This window comes from Chenopodium album, chromosome 6 (assembly GCF_948465745.1).
Source record: "Chenopodium album chromosome 6, dcCheAlbu1.1, whole genome shotgun sequence".
NCBI classification, from domain to species: Eukaryota; Viridiplantae; Streptophyta; class Magnoliopsida; order Caryophyllales; family Amaranthaceae; genus Chenopodium; species Chenopodium album.
In genome coordinates, this window is record NC_137839.1 from 24,842,672 (window position 1) to 24,870,190 (window position 27,519).

The 27,519-nt window shown below is 35.9% G+C and overlaps 1 protein-coding gene across 1 annotated transcript; it reads right to left on the reverse strand.

Annotated features, from left to right (window-relative positions):
- Positions 1–2,883: 2,883 nt before the first annotated feature.
- Positions 2,884–20,594, reverse strand: LOC145635971 (uncharacterized). Its single transcript, XM_081687393.1, has 16 exons — positions 20,413–20,594; positions 20,138–20,314; positions 19,246–19,425; positions 18,092–18,500; positions 17,313–17,431; positions 17,071–17,148; positions 15,005–15,145; positions 13,951–13,995; positions 11,580–11,746; positions 9,653–9,731; positions 9,486–9,571; positions 9,027–9,156; positions 7,457–7,589; positions 5,816–5,982; positions 4,982–5,177; positions 2,884–3,532 (listed from the first exon to the last, which is right to left on the reverse strand). Exons 1-16 carry the CDS (start codon positions 20,530–20,532, stop codon positions 3,333–3,335), a joined length of 2,427 nt encoding a protein of 808 aa, XP_081543519.1. The 5' UTR covers positions 20,533–20,594; the 3' UTR covers positions 2,884–3,332.
- Positions 20,595–27,519: the final 6,925 nt, after the last annotated feature.

Below are 27,519 nucleotides of genomic sequence, written 5' to 3' on the forward strand. Positions count from 1 at the left end.
TTGTGTCTCGAGGCAAAGGAGTTAAGGGGTTGACAGACTTTCCATGGTTATTAGGCCAAGTCAAACTTGCATACAAGTCAAGCTTAGGGGGGGTGGACTGATTCACCAATAAATAGGAAGTTGGAACAGTAGAAGGTGGTTGAGTACCTGGACTTGACTGAGAACGGTGTAGCACGGGATGCGAGGAGTTGTGCTTCTCCATTGCTGCGCCATTGTTTCCCAATTTTCGATTGTCCTGTACAGATTCCGGGGATGACCAACCCGTGCATAATTTTCTCTTTTTCCGCTCAATTGAACTGGAATGAGTAGCTGAACCAGATCGAGTACACCAATTTGTAGCATATTTCCTCTTTTGTTCTGTACGAGTGGGAGGCTTCATGATATCTCTCCATATCGAAATTCTTCCCCCTTTTGATTGGAGTGAAGGAATAATAATAGGACTCATATCATCTAAACCTCGCCTAGTTCGGATTGAGAAATTTTTTAAAAGCAGATGCTTGTCTCTCTTATCTTCATCACATGGGTGATGAACCTCTATAGAGCTTGGAGCTTGGATTCTCTCACTAACCTATTACGTATTTTCTTTCACTAATCTCACATTTATCCCCAGCTTGGTAATATCTACTTATATTTATTCTCTCTAAGTTATATATATATATATATATATATATATATATATATATATATATATATATATATATATATATATATATATAATTGGTATATTTGTATGATATTTTCCCAGTTAATTGACAAGTATACTAACTTGAAGTTGGACTAGTTCAATGATTTAGTTCGTTATTTCAATTGGATTGAGTCATCTACCTTTCAAATTGATTTCCTGGTTGGGTGTGTTCCGTTAAGGCTGTTATTGTATGTTTGATATACAAATTAAAACATTGTTATGCTGATACTTGGAATTTTTTTTTATGAGAAAACTGATACTTGGAATTACGCTAAATTACAATGACAAAAGTCGATCAAATACAAATATTAAATGTGACAAAAGCTAATCAAAGGCTAAACTATAGTGTTGTCATCTGAACTAGTCTCAACTATACATGAAACATTTCAAAGTTTATAGTGGCTAATAAATATATAATTTTTGTTAACCAAACTAAACAATTAGTTATGGTGGAACGACTATCAAAATATAATCATTTTATTTATTGGATTTAGATTATAAAAATAAAAATTTAAATACACAGTACTTATTAAAAGGTTAACGAGCCTAGAAAAAGCCTCTAAAGATAAATTCTTCTATTACAAAACTTACATTAACCTGCATCAAGCTTAACAAAAAATGATTTTTTTTATTGTTATTATTTTATTTTGTTAAGCACTGGAATTCCAAAAAAAATAACAAAAAAACCAAATAATGAAAGCATACAGTATCTCAAAATAGACTTTACTCTTGGATCAACTTTTAAATTTGTCTGAAAAGCTATTAAGTAATAAATTTAACGGCTATTTCACCAAATGCCACTGAGAAATTTAAAAATTCACCAAATGTCATCGTACTTTTCATAATTCATCAAATGCCACTTAGTTCTTAAATAATTCACCAAGTGCCATTAATGACTAATGGCCGTTAACTCCATCAGTCATTAGGGCTTAATTATGACACATGTCATGATATGATTGGTCTATTTATTTTAATTCATAAAAATTAAAAAAAAACCAAAAAATTAAATAAAAAACAAAAAAAAAAAAACCCAATATTTTCCAGCCACCTTCCCACCACCGCCAAACCCTAGCCCCTCCCCTTATCTCGCCAGAAAACGACCGGCCACCCCCTTAACCACCTAAAAACGGCCGATCGACCCTTTAGCATCCCACCTGACCCACCGCCGACCCCCAAAACCACCAACAAAACCTGCCCCGACCCCAAATACCACCAACACGAGCTTTGATTTAAAAACCCGAAATCGGCAATAGAAATCGACCATTCTAGATTTCCATGGTCGATTTCGACCGTTTGAGGGTGAAAGGTTTTCGTAGTCGGGTTCTATTCTGGGTTTCCATGGCCGATTGCGGTGGCTATGGTGATGCATCGTGTTGGTGCGTGAGGTGGTTGCGGGGGTTGGGGTGGGGATCAACGCAGAGGTTGTCGGTTAAACGGAGTTTTGTGGGTCAACGTGTGGGTGCTGGAGTCGGGTAGATAGAGTTTTGGGTATTGCGTGAAATAATGCGGTGGTTGGGGTGGTTTTTCGGGAGGAGGAAAGGGAAATTAAGTGGAGTCGACGGTTTTGATGGGGTCAAGGGGTTCCAACGGGAGGTGAGGGGGTTCCGGTGGGTTCCGACGAAAGGTTAGGGGGTTCCAGCAGGTGGTCAAGGAAGTCCGGCGGTTGGCTTTGGGCTGATGGTTGGATTTGGCAGGTGGTTACGGACTTACGGTGGTGGAAATGGGTTGGGTAGGATTTAGAGTTTTTTTAATTTTATTTTTATTTATATTTTTTAAACCAATAACCGACTAACACGTGTCCACATGTGTTATGATTAAGCCCTAATGACTAACGGCCGTTAGTCATTAATGGCACTTGGTGAATTATTTAAGAACTAAATGACATTTGGTGAATTATGAAACGTACGATGACATTTGGTGATTTTTAAAGTTCTTAGTGGCATTTGGTGAAATAGCCGTAAATTTAATAATAAAATAATTCTATCAACTATTACTAAAACAAAACATTGATGACATCATCAACTCTAAAACTATCATACGTGTCATTCTCACATTAAATTTTCGTTACTCAACTTAATTGAGTAACTATTTTTGTTACTCAAGTGGCACAAATGTAAATATGGGCCTAGAAATTGTCGATTTAATAATATTTAAAGTTTTGCTAAGGGTTATGGGTTTAACCGGGTGGAATGGAATGGTTTAAACTTTAAAGTAATAATAAGCTCATTTTCATTCTGCTGCTATATAAATGATGTACCTAACAAAAATGCTACAATTTTCACCAGCTACTGCAACACGCTAAGGTACGGAAATACAAAGTCATACAAGACAAGCACTTGATTTAGGCTTGCGCCAAGCACAAAAGAACATACCAGCTATAATGATAAATTTAATCAATTGGTTCTTCTACAGGTATTCATCCTTCCGTTCTTTATGCTGATTATACCTTAATTTCTGGCCTGACAAAGAACACCCTGATCAGATCCAGATATAGCGGTCTTGAAGTTTTGTTACACATCTAGACGAAGCAGTTGTTACTTCTTCAAATCTGCCATACTCTGCTCTTTTTCATAGGCAACATATACAATGAAGATAGTCCAAAATGATTTCTGAGTTAATTTGAACTGCATTTCAATCTGCTCAGAAATCAGCCAGTGGCAGCTGTTCTCTTTTCAAGCAATGACTCCAAAAATGCAGAACATAATTTTGTCAGTGGTGGAAGAGTATGTGAAGGACCATTAAATATGGTCTCCCAAGGCCTCTCTGATAGTGATATGGTAGCTTGTGTAGTTTTCTTGGGATCAAAAATTGGCAATTCCCCATAAATAGAGGCATAACCATGTTGTCCTGAAACAAAATACAGGAAACTAATCAGTCACTTTTTTAAATACAAATCAAATGTAGCAACATCACAAGCAATTGATACATGTCCTGAATGGCTGAATTAATCCATACTTTCATGCTAAATTTAGAGTGTTCACTACTTTCATTCGACCCACAATTTTGAAAGCAAAAGGTGAGATCCAAAGAAGCAATCTAGTTGAAAATTATGCCAATTTATCAAGGCTAAAGGTGAGATCCAAAGTAGCAATCTAGTTGATACACTCCTTTCTACACTACTTTTGCAATTAGGTAGCCAAAGTTGGGAAGACATAACAAAGGCTCAAATTCGGGGCATACTCGGAAGGTAAAGGAGTTTGCTTTACTGAATTAAACTGCGACCTCACCTACAGCAAAAGAGCAAGACATGCTCCCTTCTCATAAGAATTCTGCGTGACTTCACTGAAAGACACCTCAGCAGCTGAATTTTCATACTATAATACAACCCAAGATCTGAAACTACTTGTTCAGAAGTGAAGCAGCTATGGAGGTTGAAGAGCAGAAATAGAAACCCAGAGTAGGTATAGTCTTAAGCCTGCTTACAAACACAGGAGGATGACCAAACTACAAGAAGCTTTCTAAGTTTCTAGTGATTTTTCTTTTTGGAAAGTGGAGCCTGAGCCTCTACAGTTTTACATCTTCTCTTTGAGAGCCTAATTTGATAGCTTTCCATCTTAAGTGGAAGAATTCTGTCATGTGTCCATAACAAATTTCACTTGTAAAATTATACACAGATGTAAAACTTTCTAGTCTCATTCTCAAATCCTTGGAAGCATATCCACTGCAGCTCACCCAGTTTCCCTCCCTCTATCTTCTATACCATAATTTGTCAGAAAGGTTTCTTAATATCTTCTTCCTCGTAAGACATAGTTTTCATCTTCATTCTCTGACACACAGTTACGATACTATAACACACATAAAAAATGGATTCTGATCAGCTTAGGCCAAGTTAATTTTAACTGAGACAAGTTTTGGCAATATAACTTTTATATAGCAAATATTATTTTGTTGATTAGGCAATAGACACACAAACATAAGTCTACAAGAATTGCAGCATTAACCAACACAAGTATTGATTTCAGCTTGCCAATCCAACATTCAACATTTGTAACTTGTAAGAAGTCATACCATGATAGTTATCAACCTTAAACAACCAAGAGTTTACCAAAAAGAATAAAATATCAGCAAATACATTTCAGCTTTGCCAGTAATAATGGATTTATAGAGTAAGTTCTATATCGGTTATCCATCAATACAAGCAAATAGAGATTACAGAACAAATATGTAGATATAAAGAGCAATGCACCTATCAATCATACAATCCTAGACCAAAAAAATACGCAACTGATCTTATTGATTCAGCAAAGCTTTGAGAAAAAAGATGCAGTTGAAAGGACTTATATATACAAGTCATACCTGACTCCTCGAAATCCACTGCACCCTTTTTATGATTTAGGCTGGGTTCATGTTGTTCTTTGCTGAGAGGATCAAATACTACATATTCATGGTCCCTATCAACATATGCCAGCAAAGCAGATGGGCTTCCAGAAGGATTATTTTTCAGTGAAGACATCTGGCTTTGTTGGAGAAATGACAGCCCTCCTCCCTTTGCCTAGCATGTGAAAATGTTGCCAATCAGTAGTCTTCGAGCAAAGCAACAGTACAAATGACTCATCTATAAAAGATATTCCTTCAAATTCATATTATAAGACCTCTATGACTTTTACAGACGAACACTGAACTTCGATTTCTATAACATATTCTTATAAAAACTTATGTTACCTGAAAACAGGTATGGATATTAGGTAAAAATACATGTTCAATTGACCATTTAAATTTTTTTGGAGATAGGCTCCCTGTCCTACTTTTGAACATGGGTATGAGACACACAAAAAATTTAAAGTTTATAATAACTGCTCCTTTCCATCAGGCAGCTTAAGTATACATTACTCAGTATCACATAATAATTTATACGCCCTTGGTGTACTTTCAAATATTTAAATGCTCGCCTCCATCAGAAACTAGCCTTCACCACCTTCACCCCTGTCCAGCCCCCCTGTAATGCTTGTTATGTTTGATGATACGGGCCATGTGATAGCAAGGTCACTCTGCCACCCTTTCATCACCATAAGTTAAAATGGACAGTAACTTGCTTCAATAAAATGTTTAGAATTTTAAATCTCAACCATGGAAAACTTGTTGCTAAAGCATAATATATGGTGATTAATGATAACCTAAAGAGAATATTACCTTCCTAACCAACCATGTACCAACTGGCACTGGAGAGTTTATATCAAACAACAAAATCATGCCATCTCCGGGAGAAATTGAACTTCTGTGTGATTCAGTCAATACAGATGAATCAGGAAAAACAGCAAGCACTGCGAAAAAGGGATCATCTTCCATACAAGCAACAGCTGCACAACCAGCCAGAGACAGATAAGGCAATTGTTAAAAAAGGAGGCAATTGTTAAAAAAAGGATGCAATTTAAGCAAATTAGGAAATTTTCTACTACTACTACTAATTGCGGCAGTTGCAACAGGAATACAAATGTCGTAGATGAGAGAAACAGAGAGAAACCAGGGGAGAGGGGTAATTGGAAAATTGTTTTTGATTTTGATAATTCAAACTATGCATGAGAGGACAACATATATCCCAGCTTCAGCACCAGATGGAGAACATTTCAACAATGACCAACAGTTGCTGGGAAACCTAGCAGAAGACGGATATTTTCCCTAGAATTGCATTTTTGAAAAAAATAATAATACTCCCTCAGTTTCAAATTATTGTTCTTGTTTACTCTTTGCACATGTTCCAATGCATGTATGTATGTATGTATAATCATGGTCAAAGTTTCCTGCTAGAAATGGAACATTGTAAGCAGAGACAAGATTTAGAAACAGGGAGTGTATTTTTTTTTTTTTTTTGGACACATAGGGGGAGTACATTATAATGAGTTAAATCATGAAAGATAGAGAAAAGAAATACTTTCACCCATAGGAAAAAAGGGTTATGATAAAAAGCATTATAAATTTAAGTTTTGACTTGCATTATATAAAGGCAAAGAACAAGAGAGTATATATCGATAAGTTTTGACCAATGTTACAAGGTACGGGGTACGATTCGAAACGTGGTACGGAAACGAATACGCGGAACGCTGCCCTTTGGTGATTCCGGTACGATGGGTACGAATATATATATGGAGCAAGGGAAAGTAAAACTGTAAAAGGGTGGGTGTCATAAAAATAAAGAGGACACTAATAGAGTGTGGGGTCCAATTGTTATATTTAAAAAGCCATTCAGTTTTCTGACTTGTCTCTCCTACTTTTCACTTAATTTATTAATAAAAAAATAATAGTATCATCCAATGTTCTGATTTCTCTCTCCTCTCTCCTACGTTTGTCTTCAACCTTTATTCTCCACCATTTTTTGAAGCTTCAAGACGAGTGTCAACAACCTTTAACCCTAAAACGCAAAAGCATAACCTCAGTCTATGAAATCTAAATCGGGTCGTCAATTTCAAGATCTGAGTCGCGACCACAAGCGACCTGAGTCGCGTTTGTACCGCGTTCCGGTACGAACGAACCAGGTCGCAATTCGCACCTCCGTACCGCGAACCTTGTAACACTGGTTTTGACTAGCACAAATGCACAATTCAAGCAACGCAAATTTCAAATGGTATTTATGATATACCAATAATCATTTTCCATGCTTTCTAAAAAGGCCACTATTCAAAATCATGCATTTTGTAGTGTTTACCTAAAAAAAATTTAAGTCATCAATAACATCGTATCAAGAAATATTTGTGTCAGCAACATTAAGATACAGAATACCAAAGCTAACATAATAAACACTTTGAGAAAGAATCAGTGTTAAAGAAATGTGCAAACCTTCAACCAAAATGGCGTAAGACCATGTTCTGGACAGCTTTGACAAGCCCCAGAGAGATAATTGGGGCCTCGAACCTTGTGAGGTGGACACAATGTACTCAGAATTACCAACAAATGTAAGGTTCACAATAGGCTGCAAGATAAACAATTTATGAGTCTTACAGAAACAGGGCTGTCAATGGATTCCAGATATTAGACAACAAAATTACATCGTAAATAACATTATAGCAGTAATGCAACAAAGTCGACTAGATTAACCAACTATCTACAGAACAGCTGCAATACTACAGCAAAACAACTGCAAATTTGAAACACTCACAATGCTCATTAAACAAACCAATTCCAGTTTTAAGTAGTTTTTACTCCGTATTAAACAAGTCTTTGATCCAACTCCAAAAAACAAAAAATTCTTCTATTCTGTTTCAACAAGAAACACCCATGAGGCTCATTTGTCACAAATAATAAAAAATTAAAAAAAATTAAAAAAAAACTTCTATTAGATTGTGATGCTTACAAATTAAAAATATAGAAAATAAATAAATAAACCTTTGATCCCTAGCTAACATCAAAACTAATTTCACCTAAACAAATATCGTTACACAGAGTTATGTAATGCTAATCACCAACAACATTTCCTTTCATTCACTTAGCTAACTGCTATACGGCCTATACCCTTGTGCAATCCCATTTTCTTCATGTCATTTTTAATTCCCTCCAAGGCTCCAACCAACTCATCTTTGGCCTCCCTCAACTTCTCACAAAAATTACATTATATTAATTCTCAACAATCATTATCAGTGCATCTTCAGGTAATTGTCTCACATGACAAAACTAACATAGTCAATACTCCCTCATCTTCACCAGTTATATACACAATTTTAAAAAACATTCACTTGCAAACCAACTTACATAGAATATTTATCTCAAATGACAACATTTCGAAATACCAACAGAAACACCCCTGATTACAGTGCATATCATTCAACCCAGGAGCTCAAAAGGTAGTTTTGTTGAGAGTCATTAAAAAGAAAAGTACATGGAAATGCAAAAAAATTAAGGTCATTCACATGGAAAGCCTCTATTAGTATGGTGGTTTCGCCAAATATGTTGTTTGCAAGAGCATTTATTGTAATTCCCTATCCTGTTTTTTTTTTTTTTTTTTTTTTTTTTTTTTTTTGAAACAATTGTAATTCCTCTTACTTGAAAATAGGTTGTTGGAAAAAAAATGGTCAATCTGATCAGAATTTGACAGCTCGATCACCAAATTTAGGGTTCCTCTTTCTCTTTCTCACTGATACAATTACTTTGTTAAGAGTCTGAAAGTCCAGCTTGATAATGATAAACTCATGGCATGTCATGTATCACAATAGTAAATTTTGTGTAGACAGATATTACAGCCTAGCTTCATCTAATTATAGCAGGAAACAGGCTAAATGATTCCTGCCTGTAACGAAAGTTAACATCAGAGGATCTCCACTACTTACCAAGACTTCAAAAGACTCATTTCCAACTATCTTCTACACAAGACAAAGTAGTAAAACAAAAATAAAATACAAACACATAAGATTACCGTATAAGTTTCTCCAACTACAGACACAAGATAATTTCTATTTGGGTCCCATAGAGTTATCACAGTTTCAGCAGCAATAGCCAATACGGAGCCATCAGCAGAAAAAGTGGCAGCTGTCATAGACTTCCCCCTGTAAATATAAATAATGACAACAATTATTAGAATAATGACAAGAGGCAAAAAGAGATGAGTAAAAATTGGAATTCAAGGCAGCAATAATGACGAAGAAAACATACAAACCAAATAGTTTTAGCCAAAAATATAAGAAGGAAAGAGCAAACTGCAGGGAAGCATACATTTGATAAACCTAAACGGTGAGGCACATGTAAATAAAAAGCTAAAAACTCTATTAGCATATCAGACCCTACTGCATATTAAGCTATCTACGATTGATCTCAAGATGAAGGGGATATTCCACTATATTACATACTCGAGAATAAGTAATAATCAAAACCATACTTGTAGGAACCAACAGAATGGCAAACCCAGCCTGAGCAGCTATCAACGCCACCTTTACTTTGAGTAGTGTTACTTTGGACCCAAATCTGAAAGGTAAAAATTGTAAGAGTTAAATTTGTCTCTGAATAAAGATAACTGATGAATTATAATGTATTCTAAAACAGTACCTTAAAATCACCACCATATGAAGAACTGACAGCCATTTTCCTTCTAGGATGAAAAACAACAGCAGAAACAGCAGCATCCCTGAAATGACTAAATTTCAGTTATGCTTTCAAACGTGAAAAATGAAAGAAAATTATTAACTGAGTACAAAAAATTTGAGCTGTTTGACAAATGTCAGATATAGAACTTTCTAGAAAAGAAATCCAATATTCTATTTGTGATTGAATTCTAAACAGCTTCATCTCTACAGAATGGTCCTACGATAGGTTTTCTGGATGCCATGCCCATATCCATTCAAAATGATAGTTAACTCAAAATATCTCATCTTCTCTTTGATGATGAAGCATAAATTACAAGTATTTTGCTAGCCTGACAAGAATAACTTGGGTTATTTAAGTCATGCTCGTCTGATTTATGAATCAATGTCAGCTAGGATGGTCAATCTTTAAAAAGGGTGCTACTTCAAGCTAAAATAGGAATCTTTGGCTGATTTTTTAGGCTGCAGAGTGGGGCTTCCTCTTTCAAGTTATTTGCATCTTCCTTTTGCTGATTTTTTTTTTTTTTTTTAAGTGAATTTCTGTTCAACATCCCTATAATTGGTATTTGGGAGATTCCAAAAGAATGCCAGCATGAAAATTATTGCTTTTCTAGGTACATAAGCAGAATCCTTTCCTGTTTGCCTATTAAATTTATGTTCTGATGCACAATCACAGCTAGTGTGAATTCAAAGATAGAAAATATTGAACAGGACTTCTTAAGGGCTAATAGTAATTCTTATAAGGGTTTTCAGAGTTAGGCTTACCCATACAATAATGAAGCTCTATAAACAAATTGGCTCTAGAGGTTTACAATGAAAGAAGAGGCTAGTGGAAGATCACCATCAAGCTCAAATACAATGCAGTGAACCTTGGATGGTGATGCAAAATTTCTTCTTCTCGTGGCACATGCACAAGGAAATCTATATCCGTAGAGTTGCATGTTTACAATTCCTTGCCCAGAAATGCAGATACTGGCTCAATTGTTCCATTGTGGCATTACATATGGTGCAGGAATCATATCCTAAAAGCTCAATTTCCAGGTTTATTCATATTCTCTTTACTTGAGAAGCTGCTATTTCAGAAAAGTTAGTACCATGATAATAATAAGATTAAATGTTACTTAATAGATACTTCTTAATAATTGTGAAAAAAGATTTAGTCCCAATGCTTTTGGATGTCTTTGTGTTGAAGAGGTCAAGTTGGATGGCTTTGATGAGATGGTCTTGTGGGGCTATATCATGATAATAGAGGCTCACTTCCTGTCAAGACCCCCTCCTCTCCCTCTTTTCTGAATTTCTAAAGAGATTTATAGTATTTATTATTTATTTTTATTGACGGGGAGATTTATAGTATTTATAAAGCTTAGATTTTTTATTTTTTTAACTAGATATTAATAACAAAAAGGCAGTAAACTAAAAATAACACATAAAAACATAACAGAATTGTGCCGTATACAAAAAGTGCAGGTCTTAGCCTTGCACCTAGACTCTAGGGACCTTTTGTACCTCACGCCTTTTACTAAGATTCTAATTAGAGCAAATATCATTAATTAAACCAACAGGCCCATTCTAAGTAAATGTAACCCCAAGAGATGCATTTAAAATTTTACATGAACAATAAAAAAAAATAAAATATATACAAAGTATAAAATAGTAGCTGCGGAAATTAGACAATTCATTGATCACACGGGAGATGATAAATGATTTGTAACCAATAATATTTGTTAGTCTAAGAGAAACCACAGCATTAAGTGTGTTCCAAGTGTACATGGAATTGAAAATTTAGCTAAGACCATATAAGCATTTAAGCAGTGCATCCCCCCAGTTTCAGTAAACATAGGAATATCAAATGCGAAAACAATTCTAGAGCACATATGATATAAGACACAAACCTATGAGGTTCATAAACTATGGTAGAAAGCTTATAATCTTTCTTCTGGGTCTCAGCTTCCCAAAACTTCAAGCAAACAAGGCCTCCTACACCATCTTCAGCAAGCCTAGTTTCAACAGTACTCATCAAAGATCCATCATGTGAAAGTGCCACAAAGCTCACTACCACCTGTAAACACAATTTAGCAGGAATGTTTCTTAATGGAGAAAAACAGAATGGGACCATGTAGCAGATAAAAAATATATATAAACAATGAAAGCAACTTTTCCTCTTTCCAGAAAACAAAAGACTGTCATTGAAAGAAACCAAGACAAACACTTAAAAAACCTATACTAGAACAGCCCATAGACAAGAACTCTCAAGTCGCTTGATTTCAGAAGCTCGGTAAATGATATTCTAGACATAACAGAAGTCAGAGGGCAATATACTATGGAAAACAATTCCTAGTACATTTGAACTTACGAAAAAAAATTAGGCCATAATTTCATGGCTATTCAACAAGACCACATACAAATTTAATGAAGAATTGAAAAGCAGAGAGAAACAAATTAGTAACCCTCACTTGAATACAATTCATCACATTCATGGATGCTACGAATTAATTTAACTGTAGCAAGAGGCTAGAGCTTAAAGAGATATTTCCAATTGTATGGATAAAAGTACATAATTTGATTCCTCCCCTCTACCACAATTTACGTGGCAGCTTGTAAAAGGCATGGAGATAATGATTTTTATTGTCCTCAGCATAAGGGTCTTCCTACAAGACGGCAAAAACAAAGGGGAAAGAGACTGAAGAGATGTAAATGGAAAAGAAAAATCAATACATTAGCGATTCAGATGAGTACGGATCTCTTCTAAAATGCTTTCTACTTTCTAGGTATTGAGTCTGCATGTGTATAATTGTACATCTTATGATCTGCTATTTTTTTTTTTTTTTTTTTTTTTTTTTTTTTTTTTTTTTTTGACACAATCTGCTAGTTGTGATATAATTACACACTTTTTTGGAGTAGGGTAAAGTAAAACCTTATCTTTATATATTTATGGAAAAAAGAAGCAAGCTCTCATCACAGCATTAGCCATTCCCAGCATTATATGTTGGTAGAATCACATCATTCAGGCAACTAAATTTCTATGCTTGTAAGTTTTATGTATCTAAAATACCCAAATAGAAGATCTAGGGTTTAAATTTCAGAAATATTACTTCATTTTTTTGTTCAAATATCAAATTGGATGAGTTTAGTGGATAGAGGCTACACAAGGGATTTTAGATCATCGGTATCAGCGAATTGGACAACAGCCCTCAGCAATTTGGGTCACATTTGACCCAAGATCACAATCTGGGCCACAGTTCAGGTGTCTGAGCCGCATTCTGAGTAACACTACTCTGGTGAGGAACTTTGGCTTAGTCGCAGACTTTCCATTATTGAGATTGGCATTTACTGTTCATCTGTTACAAATCATTTGAATGTCCATTATGTAAGATTTTAAGAATAAAAGGCACAGAAATCAGTGGACTTCTGGCTTTCTGCTATGCTGATGTGGATGGTTTGACACTACCTCAAAGTGGCCTGAATAGACACTCAGATCTTGGAAAATTCTTTACTGTGCAGTTATGATAGAATTCTCCAAGATCTGAGTCTCTATACAGGCCTCTTTGATGTAGGGGACTAACGGGTAATACTTTTAAGCAATAACCTTCTCTCTCAGTTGTCAGTTCATACTCTTCCCCCTTATAAGCCATCACAAATAATATATGCAACACAAGTTACAATTTGTTCTTTCTTCCTGACCCTTCAGCTAAGCTGTGCAAGGAATCAGTATTTGAGGGAGGGGCACATTAGTCATAGCCTATTAGTAGTGTCTTGAGGAATAAGTTAGAGTTAGTTATGAGACTTTTTCTATAAATAGGCCTCATTAGGAGGAATAATGATCATGCTGAAAATATTGTTAAGCTTTGCTTAGTTTTGGAGAGCTGCTCTTCCTCTCGAATGAAGAGTGATTGTACTGTTTGATTACTCTGATCATCAATACAAATATCTGGTACTTAGCTAATTTATTTTTTTTCTGTCATTGGTCTGATTCACCTCAACAGTACAATAGTTGTACTGTGGTGTCCTTAATGTGTCAACTTGCTTGAGGCATATATAAGAACAAATGGGCGTGACTAACCCAATATAAGAAAACCAGGGAAAATCCATCTTCTATAGATAGAGTGAAAATATAAGTAAAAATATAAATTATAGAACATTGTCACATATACCTACCAAAAATTATGCAGCCTAGTAGTATAGGACACAGAACAATAAAGCATAGTGTACTTGTCCACATAACGATTACAAATAATTGAGGGAGAAAAGGGTAATGACAGGTACCGTAATTTCGTCGCTTGGTTGATGATTTCTTTCACAGATTTGAACCTGCGGGATTAAGCATAATAGAGGACAGTGAAAAAGCATTCGTGCGGTTCATATATTTAAAATATAGTATAAAGATCATTTAGTGAGCAATCAACTTGAAGGACCTCGAGGAGTTATTTATTTAAAATATAGTAAAAAGACCATGTAGTGACCAAGGTGTGTTCATATTTCAGCCCAACTTGAAGGACCTCAAGGTGTTATGGAACGCCATATGATTCATCCATTGTGAAAAACTAAAATAAGAAAATAGGGCTCCTCATTGAATCAACTCAAACTAGTCTGGATATCTAGGATCTGTAAAACTCAAAATAGGGCTCCTCATTGATTATTTATTTAAGTGAACGGAACAGGACCTCTTTGAGTTAAAAGGTCAGTTGAAACAACCTGTTGTCATCGCAAGGATAAGGTGGGGTTAGCCTATAAAGCTCATCCATAATTGAAGGCAAACTCATTTTTTTATTTTTTATTTAAATATAATTGAGGGAATCATCATTAATTATTTGAAGCAGAAAATAAACAAGGGGCAAAGGTTTTAAAAATTTGTGTATTTTTTGTCTATCTTTTATTGAAAAGTAACTAATATATTGCATAGTTATTCATTTCATGGGGATATTTAGTATCAATATTTAGATACAACTCAAAATATAGCTACGACTAAATATTTGTAGATAAATTTTAGACATTTGTAGATACATATTTTAAAAAATTGTAGATATTACTATTTCGAAGCTATACATCAGAGGTGAATCAAACAGGATCACAAAGAATATATTTTCTGTACATATTTATCAAGAGTATTATATTCCATTTGCATTAAAATCTATAATGATCTTAAATGGAGCAACAAAAAAGAACAATGGTGGTATCAATAAGTAAAAATCAGTTTTCCATGTAACAAACAATTTATGTACAGTAAAACTAGTTTACTGAAAAAAACACAAGACGGAATAGTGTCAACAAACATAAATCAATGAGTAAATAAGATATCAATATAATTCGAGCATTGCACCTCTGTGATTTCAGTATCATCCAACAAGCTATAGAACTGGATACGGTAATTATCTGTAGGCAGAGCAACTAATCCAGCTGAATGATCAAAGGTGAATCCACTAGATAATCCATTCCACATATCTGGAAAAGAACAAGGAAGCTGCAAGGTACAGCATTAGAATTTCATCACAAACAGGATCAAGATTAGGCTGCATATGTTTTAACCAAGAAATTATAGGCTGATTATTTTGGAAAGGGAAGTAAAAGATAAAATAACATCATATCAAGGCAAGAGTATAGCTAATCGGCCAAGCAAATGGAACAAGATGCATCAATAGTTTCAATACGTTATAACCAAGCTATATGTAAGTCAATTAGCACCTCACAAGGCCACACACCACTCGATCATATTCCAACAGAAGACTGCCACATAGAATAAAGCATATACAAAGTTGACAAATCAGAAGGTACCACCTCCTGAAAGTTTTTTACGCTTACTGTTTTAGTCATAAAGTCTAATACACTTTTGCTGATTCTATATTCGGCAAATTCCATTTTCAACCTTCCCCCTTACCTCACAATATTTACATCTTTACACTCTCTCTTAGGTTTTCCACCCTTTTTCTTACAGCACCAACCTTTTTACACACTCTCTCTCTAACTTAATCCCCCTTTTTTTTAGACTACTCACCACACCAACACTCTCTCCAAATGCCTTAATAAGTGTGCAAACAATAACCATAGAAACTTTTGGAAACGGAGGTAGTTTATTTAGACAGCAATGCACGACTTAAAATCAACATGTTGATAGGCACTAACACTTTCTAATTTTCTAGTATTGAATATATAAGCTCTTCGATTTCAAAACAAACTCAGGCTTATCCATACATCCCAATTCATAATTATAACAAAACCAACAGTTCCAAGTTCCAACAGTTTGCTAGATTTACTAGAGATTCGTTTTTAGTTTATTGGAACATCTACCAACAGTACTAGCTCCTCCAAACAATCAACATCAGTGAACATTGTTTATACCCAGATTGTTATGATACCTCTACTTTAAGGGATCACCAATGAAAGTCTCCTTGTAGGTTTACTCAGCAATTGGTATCAAAATGTCAGTACACTGTACATAATATTAGTATATACTACAAGGGGGCAGGACTTTTATCTGTGTTAAGAACCCATCATTTGATGGATATGTCAAGAGTTACTGATCTACAATGAACACAACTTTTCTTGCAAAATCTCCTTGTGGAAACTCTCTGGCTTCCAACTTTTGTTGATGCTTGCAATATTGATTCATGGAAATGGCACCTCAAAATGTCAGTCATCTTGGGCTCATGCCATGAATTAAAGAATTGAAACTTTTCCACCTTTTTTTAAAGTCAAGAAATTTAGGCACATATTTTTAGATTAAAGTTGAAAACCAACCTTTTTGAAAATATGTTCTTATTTCGTGGAAAATAAAAGACATCCTAAAAAATCATAAAGACTAAATAAACATAATTCTCTATATGTAAATTTAATAGTGCTATTACAGACAATAAACTTATTCTTGGATCATAACTGCTAGAATAATGTAAAGGTCCATAACAGATTTTGCAGTCATGATTTTATAACATATATTACAGAATGGCTTATTGCGGAAGGTAAAAGGAAATGGTACTGATTTAATCTCATGCAAAGATGGAAAAAATATTAAGAACTCTCTGTTTGTGATAGCTTCAAGTCAAGTCTTTTCCACAGTTACAGTTTTATACTCACATTGTGCTGGAGAAAATGGCACAGCAAAAGTGTTGCACGTTATTTTCAGCTTGGATATTTTAAATACTCTAGATTATAAAAACATTCAACTCATAGGCATCACAGTTTACAGTCTAACACTCACATTAGGGTAGAGAAAATGGCACAGGAAAAGCGTTGCACATTATTTCAGCTTGCAAATGCTAAATATTCAAGAAACTAAAAACATTCAACTCACAGGCATTCTAATTGTATACTGTGGTACCAAAACATATATTGACCCCTACACTTAAACTTGCATGTGCACACACACCAGATATGAGATCAAGCAGCACCAACCTTAATTCCCGCTATGGACTTCAAAATTTCCAATGACGGCATCTTCAAAAAGTGGATCTGATTATCTGCACAAGATATCTAAAGATCCTTCTTTTCATGAGTTATAGAATCAGAAGTAGAGTTCAATTATGGAAAAAAGAAGAGAAACACGCACACACATGTGAACACATTGTATTCCTTTTACCAATAATAAAACCAGATCAAAATAGTCAGGCAGTATCCAGATACAATAGTATACTTACCACAGAGAGCGTAGGATCACACGAATGCACAAAATGAAGTAGAGGAGATCCAATTCTTGGTAGAAACTTTCTCTTCCCAGTGTCCAGCTGCCACAGGACAAGGACTCCTTCATTTCCCCCTGGTCATTATCAATCAGAAAATTTTATTTAAAGCCTCAATAGTTGCTGACAGTCCAATTATACACAATTTTTTATACAACGTAGATTATTCTAACTTATACTACAAGACTATATTATTTCAAATTTTGATAATAATTGGGGGGGGGGGGGGGGGGGGATCAACATATGTATATAAAAGCAATTTCCCTAGATGACCAAAGAACCGTAGCAACATTAAAAGAAAAATAAAATAAAATAAGCAAAGGCCTGGAAAATATCTAAATAGATGAACAAGAAAAATAAAAAAGATAAATGCATCGGATCAATCACTATGTTACACCATTTTTATCAATATGTAAACCACTATTCATATACCTAGAAGCAATAACTAGTTGAACAGGCATATATGTGCTTGACAGAAAAAAAACCCAAGACAATTAGCTTTACCTCAGAGATCAAAGAACCCTAATAACATTTTTTTAAAAGAAAAATAAGCAAAGAACTAGAAAAGCATATCTACAAAGATGAACGAGAAGAAAAAAACAAGAAAGATAAAATGCATGAAAAGAAAAATAACTACATAGGCTAGATATTGATATACGTTGAAGCAATGAAAAGAGTTTACACAGATGATAATTAAGAAATAAACATAAAGTATCAACATAGAATGACTTATAAACCTGAGTACAAATAGGCTCCATCAGTAGAAAAGGCAAGAAACTTCACTTCAGATGAGTGCCAATGCCATGTAGAGCATGATTCAACATCATCATCTTCTTTAACCCCATCTCTTTTATCTTCAGATTTCATTATCTTTGCATTCTCCTTATCATTGCCTTTGAAAAATGATCTAGCACCGAAACCCCTCCAGACACAAATCCTCCCACTTGCATCACCGGTAGCCACAACATTATGATTTGGATGGAAGGCAAAAGTCGTAAAATTTTTTGTATGGTGCAATTTCATTTTCCTCACTAAGGCACGTTCACTTTCTTCAGCTGGAACTTTCCATATATAGAGTGAGCGTTTAATACGAATACCAAAGAATTCCCCCGAGGGACTACAAGTAATAAACTCAGGACGAGCAGTCTGCAGAAATTTAAAATAGGTTACTAGTCTGAAGCAGCCTCGCAAAAATAAAATTAGAATTAAAAAATGCATACATGTACTGCAGTTGACATCACTTCAGAAGGGATCATTTTTGAACTAAGAGTGCGAAGATTACAATAATGGGCAATATCAAAGGAACAAAAAGGCATTATTACATATCACTAAACATCAATATGCCTTAGATGGGGTTAGAAGAGAAAAATTCACCTAATAGGCTAGCATTCACTGATTCACAGTAACAATGTTAGCTCAAATTGTCAAAAGTATTCACCAAATCTGATCCCTCACAGCAGCATGTCATGGGACATTGTACTGCTCCATAAAATCAAACAGCCAGTCTCCACTTTTTTTTTTTAGGGCAACAGCCAGTCTCCACTTAACAGTACAGTATATTGCTAAACAACCTTTTTTTTAAAAAAAATCATTTCTATATTCAACATTTTAAGAAGATAACCAACAGAAAGCTCAACCTAGATGACAGATTTACTCAAACCCAAAAAAAATTGAGAAACAACCATCCCTTATAGAGCACATGGCGTGAAATTAAAGGAATAAAATGCACTAGCAGGATTCTTTATAAAAGTAGAACAGAAGAAAGGCTCTATGGACAAACTTCTGCATCAAATGAGAACATATACTTCACATTAGGGGTCAACTATTCATTAAACACAAAAAATGGTATGATACATAATAAATACGCACTAGGGGATTTAATACAACCAACCTCTTTTAATATCACTGCAGGGATCAGCTTAGATTTAGTTAAGTTGCACTTTCTAATTTGCCCAAGCAAACGTTTAGTCTTGTCACTAGGATCACTTACATCTTCTACAGATATATATGCAAACAAATTAGATGGTTTACCACCCTCATCTTCTTGTTTAGATGGAAATTTAGGGATCACCTGAAATTGTAAGAAGATGAATATATTAAGGATTGTCAGGAAAAAAAAAAAAAGGATTCGTCGCAATAACATAATACTGAAGAGCAAATTAATCGCACATAAACCACAAAATACACCACCTTCATTTCATACCTATTTCACAAATAGGAATGGCAACAAGATTCATAAGTCTTAACCTAAACACTCAAAAATCAATAGCTAAAAGCAAGAAGCTCCATATAAACCTGTGAATATTATACTTGTATCTCATTATCAACAATGAATGGTTACTATAAAACAACAGCTGTATTATGTTCATCTTCTCAAGATATTATGAAATAAACAATGGAAATTTATGCCCCTCAAAGGCTTCGATTATCGATCAATATCTTTACTAAGAACACATTTTGACATAGCTGCAATCGTGCCCTCAATGATACATCCTGTTTAAAATCATCCCAAGAGTGAAAAAGAAATGACTAGCTTCTTCGTCAATCTTACAGCCTGAAGTACCCAAAAATAAAACTAAATATGTGACAAAAGTATCAAAATCTCTACGAAACCAATACTGCCTTCTTTAATGATACTAATTTACCTCAGTTCAATCACTACGAAAAGCGAAAATCTTTAATTAGAAAACAGAACAGCACCCAAATAACATTCAAATCAAAGAAACCCCAATAAACTTAAAAAAAACAGTTGCATAAATTCTAAATGTATTATAATTTTATACCATTGAAAAAACGGGGAGACGAATATCGACCGTCTTCATCAATTCAGGTACCGCGAAATCCCAGTACCGAATAGTGCCGTCAAGAGACGAGGTCCAACAATAGCACAAAAGCTTACTTGAGCTAGGAACCACCACAACAGAAGTAACAAGTGCTCTATGACCTTCCAATTCAGTTATCTGAGATACAACAACAATTATAACAACAGAACAAAATTATCCAAATCATGAATTGAATAATTTCTGGGATTACTGGAGATGAAGAGAGAGATGTATACCTGCATGCCAGTGGAGGTGCTGAAGACGGAGACGGTGTTGCCGGAGCAAATAAGGAGGCGTTTGGCGTCATTAGAGAACGCCGGCAAAGAGGAGACAAAGCTTTTGCCGCCGTATATCATATTGGAGGTGGTGGTTATGGAGGCAGCAAAAGAGGGGAAAGTGGAGGAATTGGAAATTGAGAAGAAAATGAGGAGGGTTTAGGGGTTTAGGCACTTTTAGGAAAAGGGGTAGACTTTTTTTTTTTTTTTTTTTTTTTTTTTTTTTTTTGGTTGAAATTTCTCTTTGGTGAACTCGAAGTTTTTACTTTTCTAACTGGTAAATGTTTTTAAATTTTATTATCAATGATAAACTTAAATTATTGATTACCATTTATTCAAAAAAAATAAATTATTGATTATCATTGATAAGTGTTATTTTAATAAAAATCCTTAACTATAGTTAGTTTTTTTTTTTTAATAATTAAATTATTATAGAAATATTTTTCAAAAAAAAAAAAATCAAACCCCTCCCCCACCCAACCAGCAGCCCCTCCCCCTCCACCACCGTCAGCCCCGACCACCAGCCCAACCCCCAACCTGACTTATCCCCAACCACCGGACAACCTCCCAGCCAACCCCCAACCATCGAAATCCCCACCTAATTTACCCCGACCACCGAAACCCCCACCCGACTTGATCCCGACCACCGAACAACCTCCAAGCCCAACCCCCGACCACCGAAACCACCACCTGACCTAGCCCCGACCCCTAAAAACGCCACACCGATCCCCAAAACAGCAACGAACTCCAACAAAATCACCACCACTCTCACCGCAAAACCCTAACTCCAATGAAACCACCCCCACCTAATTTAAATTGGCCGGTCGCACTCCTTGACCACCTAAACTCGTCGGTCGACCTTCTAGAAGGCTAATTAACCTAGCCCTAACCCCCTCGAAACCATTCAAAACCTGTAACCTCCCTAAAATCCGTTCTACCCGTTTTCTAGGGTTTCGGATTTTATGGTAGTTTCAGGTTTTGAAGTTCTTTCGAATGGGTTAAAAGGATTTGGGGGGCCGAAAAATGGGTGAAAAGGTAGGGAGGTAGGGTCGCCGACGCCGGGGGTTGGGTAGGGGCGTCGCGGCCGCCGGGAAGGGGAGGGGGAGCTGGGCAGTGGGTGGGGGGAAGGGGTGGTTGATTTTTTATTTTTTAAAAAAAATTAAGTATAATTATTAAATTATTAAAACAAATAATTAAAAACCTAACTATAGTTAAATATTATTGATAAAAAAAAACAAAAAAAAAACTAACTATAGTTAAATTTTTAATAAAATATAATAATTAATGTCATAAGAAATAATTATAAAAAGTTTAGGAGTACCAAAGATAATTTTAAAAAACTTTGTTTACCACTTAGAATTTTATAAAATTGAAGTTTATCAAAGAGAATTTCCCTTCTTTTTTTTACGAGGAGGTCTAATGCATGCTATATGGTTTAGCCCTTTGAGAAGAGTAATTGCAAATTGGGAAATTCTACATAATACCTCTGAGGTATTGACTATTTCACGTTGTGCCCCTCCCTTTGAAAAGTTCCACGATGTAACTTCAAGGTTCCAAAAGTGATTAAGTTGTACCTCTGCCGTTATCCTTCCGTTCCATGTTGCCGTTAGTGGGGACCACTTTACACCTATTTAATTTTTTTTCTCGATTTTCATGCTAAAAATGTCCCATTAAAGGTTTTAGGGGTCATTTTAGCCCTAAAGGATCCAAATTGAGCTTGGATTTTGCAAAAAAAAAAAAAAAAAAAATGTAAACGCCTCGTTTTGTGAATTTGAATTCTCATAGTTAAATTTAGAATTCATAAAATGGGGCTTTTACGTTGCTTTTTTGCAAAATCCGAGCTCAATTTGGACCCTTAAGAGCTAAAATGATCCCCAAAACCTTAAATGGGATATTTTTAAGACGAAAATTGAAAAAAATAGGTGTAAAGTGGGCTCCACTAACGACAACATATAACAGAGGGATAACGGCAGGGGTACAGCTTAATCACTTTTGGTACCTTGAGGTTACAGCGTGGAACTTTTCAAAGGGAGGGGTACAACATGGAATAGTCAATACCTCAAGGGTATGATGTAGAATTTCCCTTGCAAATTTGTAATTTTTTTTTTAGGTCAAACCTGCGTAATCTATCTTCTATAATCTTCTATTAACTATTACTAAAACAGAAGTTGCTGACATCACCATTTCCCACGTGTTGTTTTTCAATAAAAAATTTCCCGCCTAAATACAATGATGGTGTCATTTTTTTTTAAGTGGAAAGATATCATATTTATGTAATTTAAAAATTGGAAGCTTCTAAAGCACACTAATAAATGACCTCCTACATTGAACTATGAATTAGACAATGTTGAACAGATACTATATCATAATTTTGATTAAAATAAAAAATTTTAAAATTACAAAATATATGTAATTCTTATTTAATAGCGATTTATATTTTAAATGTACAAATTAAAAATAGGATTTATATAAACCGTGCATCGCACGGGTTCTAACCTAGTTATAACTAAAATAATTACCACTGATGTCATTACTTTCCACATGTCAATTTCTTATAAAAAGATTTCCCTCCAAAACTAATAATGACATTATAATTTTTTGGGAAATTCTCTTTGGTAGACCTCTAAAAATAAATATTCTCAGTGGTCAAATGCAAAAAAAGTTATTATCCTCGGTGAACCATGTTTTAAAAAGTTTTATCAATGGTAACATTAAGCAAGGTAATTTGACCCTATGGTTAACCCCTTCTTAGATTTTTTTAAAGGAAAAAAAAACCCCAAACCCCTCACCTAGCCACTAGCACCACTGCCGGCAACTAACCCCCAGCCGGCTTGCCTTCCCACTTCCAGTCGACGACGCCTGCCCTCTACCACCTCCGGCCGGCGACGCCCCACCTCGGCCCCGTTCCTCTTCTCTTTCCTATTTCCCCCATCGATCACCACCCGCCCCACCTCCTCTCTTTCCCAGTTCCCCCACCACCATTCGTCGGGCCCTTATCGCACCCAAAACCACCACGAAAACCAACACCCCTCCCCGACAAAACTACCACAAACCCTTGAAATCTACCCAAAACCACCAGAAAACCGAAACCCATTTCCTGGGTTTGGTTTCAAAACCCTAAACGGGTTTGGGTATTTTCGGGTGTTTTGGGGTTTTTTAGGGTTTTTGGCCAGCGAAAAGGGGGAGTCGTCGGGGAAGGGCGCCGGTTTTGTGGTGGTTAGAGTGATCGGCGGTGGGCATTGGGTGGGGAAAATAGGAAGGGTCGAAAAGGGGGGAGAGAGAGAGGAGGTGGGGGCGGGGGAGGCGGGCGTCACCAGGGGAGGCCGACGCACCAGCGAAGGTAGAGCTGGGCGCCGGTGCCGACGTCGATTTTGGTGTAGGAGGGGGAGGGGGGAGGGAATGGTGGGGAAGGTGGTGGTAGGGTGGTGGTTTTTATTTTTTATTTTTTTAATTAATTTTAAAATGGGGGTATATTAGGCATCACAACTTTTTTTTTACTTAGAATGGTTAACTATGGTTAAGAAATGCCTAATTACCTTGCTTAATGTTACCATTGATAAAACTTTTTAAAGCATGGTTCACAAAGGATAATAACTTTTTTTGCATTTGACCAGTTAGAATGTTTATTATTAGAGGTCTACCAAAGAGAATTTCCCTAATTTTTTTTTTCAACATAAATAAAAAAATTGAAAATGGTATTGACTAATTATGCAATTTCCATTGCATAAGTTAAAGAAAGGTCGGACTATTTCATTTTCTTATAAACATTATCTTTTTCTCCTACTCCGTATATTTTATACAGATTATATGAATGGGGTTTCAACTCTTTATTAATTTATCAATATATTAGATTTTGCTTAAATTATTTGTTGAACTGTAACATATTGTTAAAATCATGTATCGTACAAGTCTAATCTAGTAATTTATATATTAAAAAGCATTTTTAAAAACGTTTATAGCAGGCTTCGTAAAGCAGGAAAACTGGAGCAAAACCCACTACCTTATTGTTGATAGCCTTCACCACATTAATCGAGTCACTCTCCAACTGCACTCTATCAAAACCCAGCCTTCGAGCAAGTACCAAAGAAAATATGCACGCTGCTGCCTCTGCTATCTCCACGCCCCACCCAGCATGCTCGTGACACACAACAGAAAATTTGTAATTGTATGTCTATCACTAATGCTTTACTAATAGGCATATAGTGTTTTTGTTGTAATAATTTGTTAAAAAGATTTTTTGTTCATGATTAAAGCTTACACATTACTCAAGGTAATTAAGAATTTTGAAAAAATAATCTCTAATTTTTAAAAACTAGGAAAAGTACTTGAACTAAGTTACTTAAAAAATCTACAACTATTCTGTCACATCTAAATAATTCAATAATATATTGTTTCGGGGTTTTTTGTGTCTTTCGGGAGGCTTGAGAGAGTTATGTTATAAATCTGGAATTTGACGCATGTACCTGCAAAACAATAGAGGCTCCGATTAATATGAGCTCCGCCTCCGACGATCAAGTTGGAACCGTTCAAAGAATAGTAAAAGGTGCGGAAAAGTAAAAGTAGATTTTCTCAGATTCCGAGATCAGGTGATTTCTCTGATGTAAGAGAATTAATTGAATATAATAAATAAACGTGCCCCCAAAATAGGGTGAATCCCCCTATATATAGTCATTGAGAATCGTGCCCTTACCTAGGTCTATTTTTATGTTTCTCCAAACGGGATATCGAGGAATTCTAGATGGAGGTTTGTACTCCATTATGAAATGGATAATGGAGTACAAGGGGTAAATAAGACTTTTTATACAACTTTTGCAAAGTCCACATAGACATCCTGTATCTATGCATGTCAGGTGAATAGTATCTCATTTTGTGAATTAAAAAATGCAAGTGGTAAAATATGTGGAGCTACTGCACTTTTCTCTCTACTGCCTTCTCTTGCTGTAGACACCCATTTGTGTCTCCCCAAAAACAAACCCAGTGATGAGTACCTTTCGCGTCGAATCATAATCGAATGAAGTGAAAGTGTGGAAAGTCTAGTGTTGCGGAAAGTTTTTATTTCTTTTCTCTTCTCCCTGTTTTTGAAAACTTATTTTAAGAAAACAACCAATCCAGTTTGGTTGGTCCATGTTATGGGTCCAATAGTAGTGTAGTTGGATGGGGCTTGCAAAGACCTTTCCAACGATATATTATAGGAAAAATTGATGGGAATAATCCCACCTTTTGAGCATCGGAGATTAATAATCCCACCTTTAGGATATTTTTAAATAATCTCACCTTTGTACCTAATTCACTCCTAATAGTCCCAACCGGTCATGGAACTTGTTATAACAAGTTACCAGACACGTGTTGGCTAATGATTGGTAAAAAAAAAATTAAGTTTAATTTTTTTTAAGAAAAAATAAAAAAGGAAATTAATTGATTAATTAAAAAAATCACCCACCAGCCCCAAACACCATCCCCGCCGCCTGTTTTGGCCGACCTCGCTGCCGGACTCCCCTGCCCCATAGCGCTGACCGCCTAGACCGCCTCCCAGCGCCGACGCCACCCTCCCCCTCCCCTGCACCAACAACCTCCATCCACCATCACAAAAACCCTCGAAACTAACCATCTTGCAACCCTCAAAGACCCTTTATCCGCCTCGTTCCCCCGTTCCGATTCCGGCAGCCCTTCCCCCGTCCTGATTCCGCCTCCTTGCCCCCTTTAATTTCTCGATCTGATGGTTGCTGGGATCTATGTTGCGACCTCCCTCTCCTTTCCTCGATCTGATGGTTGCAGCCCCAGCCAGCCACGGTTGATCGCCGAATTGCCCCAGTCGTCATCTGGACTGGGTAGGAGAAGTAGCGGCGACTGGCTAGTGTTCTAGGCTCGACGTCATGGCGATGCGTCTCGGCTGATGGTCTGGGCTCGGCGACATGTCTGGTTTGGTTTGATGGTGGCGGTGGGGAGGTGGCTGGGGATGGTGGTGGTTGTTTTAACATATTTAATTAAATTAATTAAAATTAAAATTAAAACTTATTTTTTGACCAATCACGTGGTGACACGTGTAAATTAAACTTAATTTAAAAAAAACTACCCACCCAACCGGTTAAAGGTTACTTGGGATCATTAGGAGTGGATTAGGTACAAAGGTGGGATTATTTAAAAATATCCCAAAGGTGGGATTGTTAATCTCCGATGCTCAAAAGGTGGGATTATTCCCATCAATTTTTCCTATATTATAAGCCCAATTTCGACAGCTATGTTGTCTGGCGCCAAGCTCCACAGTGTGACGCCAGTTCTGTCGCTTGGCCGACAGTTCGGATTATTTGTCGAGTCATCACCTAGAGTCTAATTAATCAGTTTTCTGTTTAATTCGGTTAATTTTGCTGTCAATAATATTTAATTGAATCGATGATCGAGTTTAGGCACTAAGTCCCATGGTCTTACACAAGAGTCCAAACATGTCACTTACACTCAACGCACACACCAATACACATACTTTGACCGTGATTAAGAGAGTCTTGTGTGCGCGTTTTTTCTGTCATTTTTTTAGGGGGTAAGTCGGATATTAATCCTCCAATATAAAAATAATAATACTTAGTTCCCCAAAAATGTACATTAAAATGTACATTATTTTTGCCTAAAATTTGCACCTTTTTTTTTCTTTTTTCCCTTAAAATAAACCATAAAGTCAAGTTGATTCGAGTCAAGTAATTAAAATGCAAAATGGTTCAATTTACAGCGCGTGGTCAAGAAAGGAAGGACGATTAATCAAAGATAACCTCTTCGTACAAGTCCAACTTTTCGACAAACCTATAGCTCGCAAGAGGAAAGCAAGGGTTATAATGGCAACTCAAGAAAAAGTCAATGATCTTAAGAACCAACTGGCTACTGTGACTGAGACACTGAAGCTTCTCGCACTTAGGATCGATGATCCCGTGAAGCAACAACAAATGGATCTCATGCAAGAGAGCCTAAGCAAGTTGTCCAGCGACTACAATTTTCAAGAGCTTACATCGCAAGGGGTCTCGGTGGACAAAGATCTTCTTCCGCAGAAGTTCAACGCCAACGACATCCCAAAATTCAGAG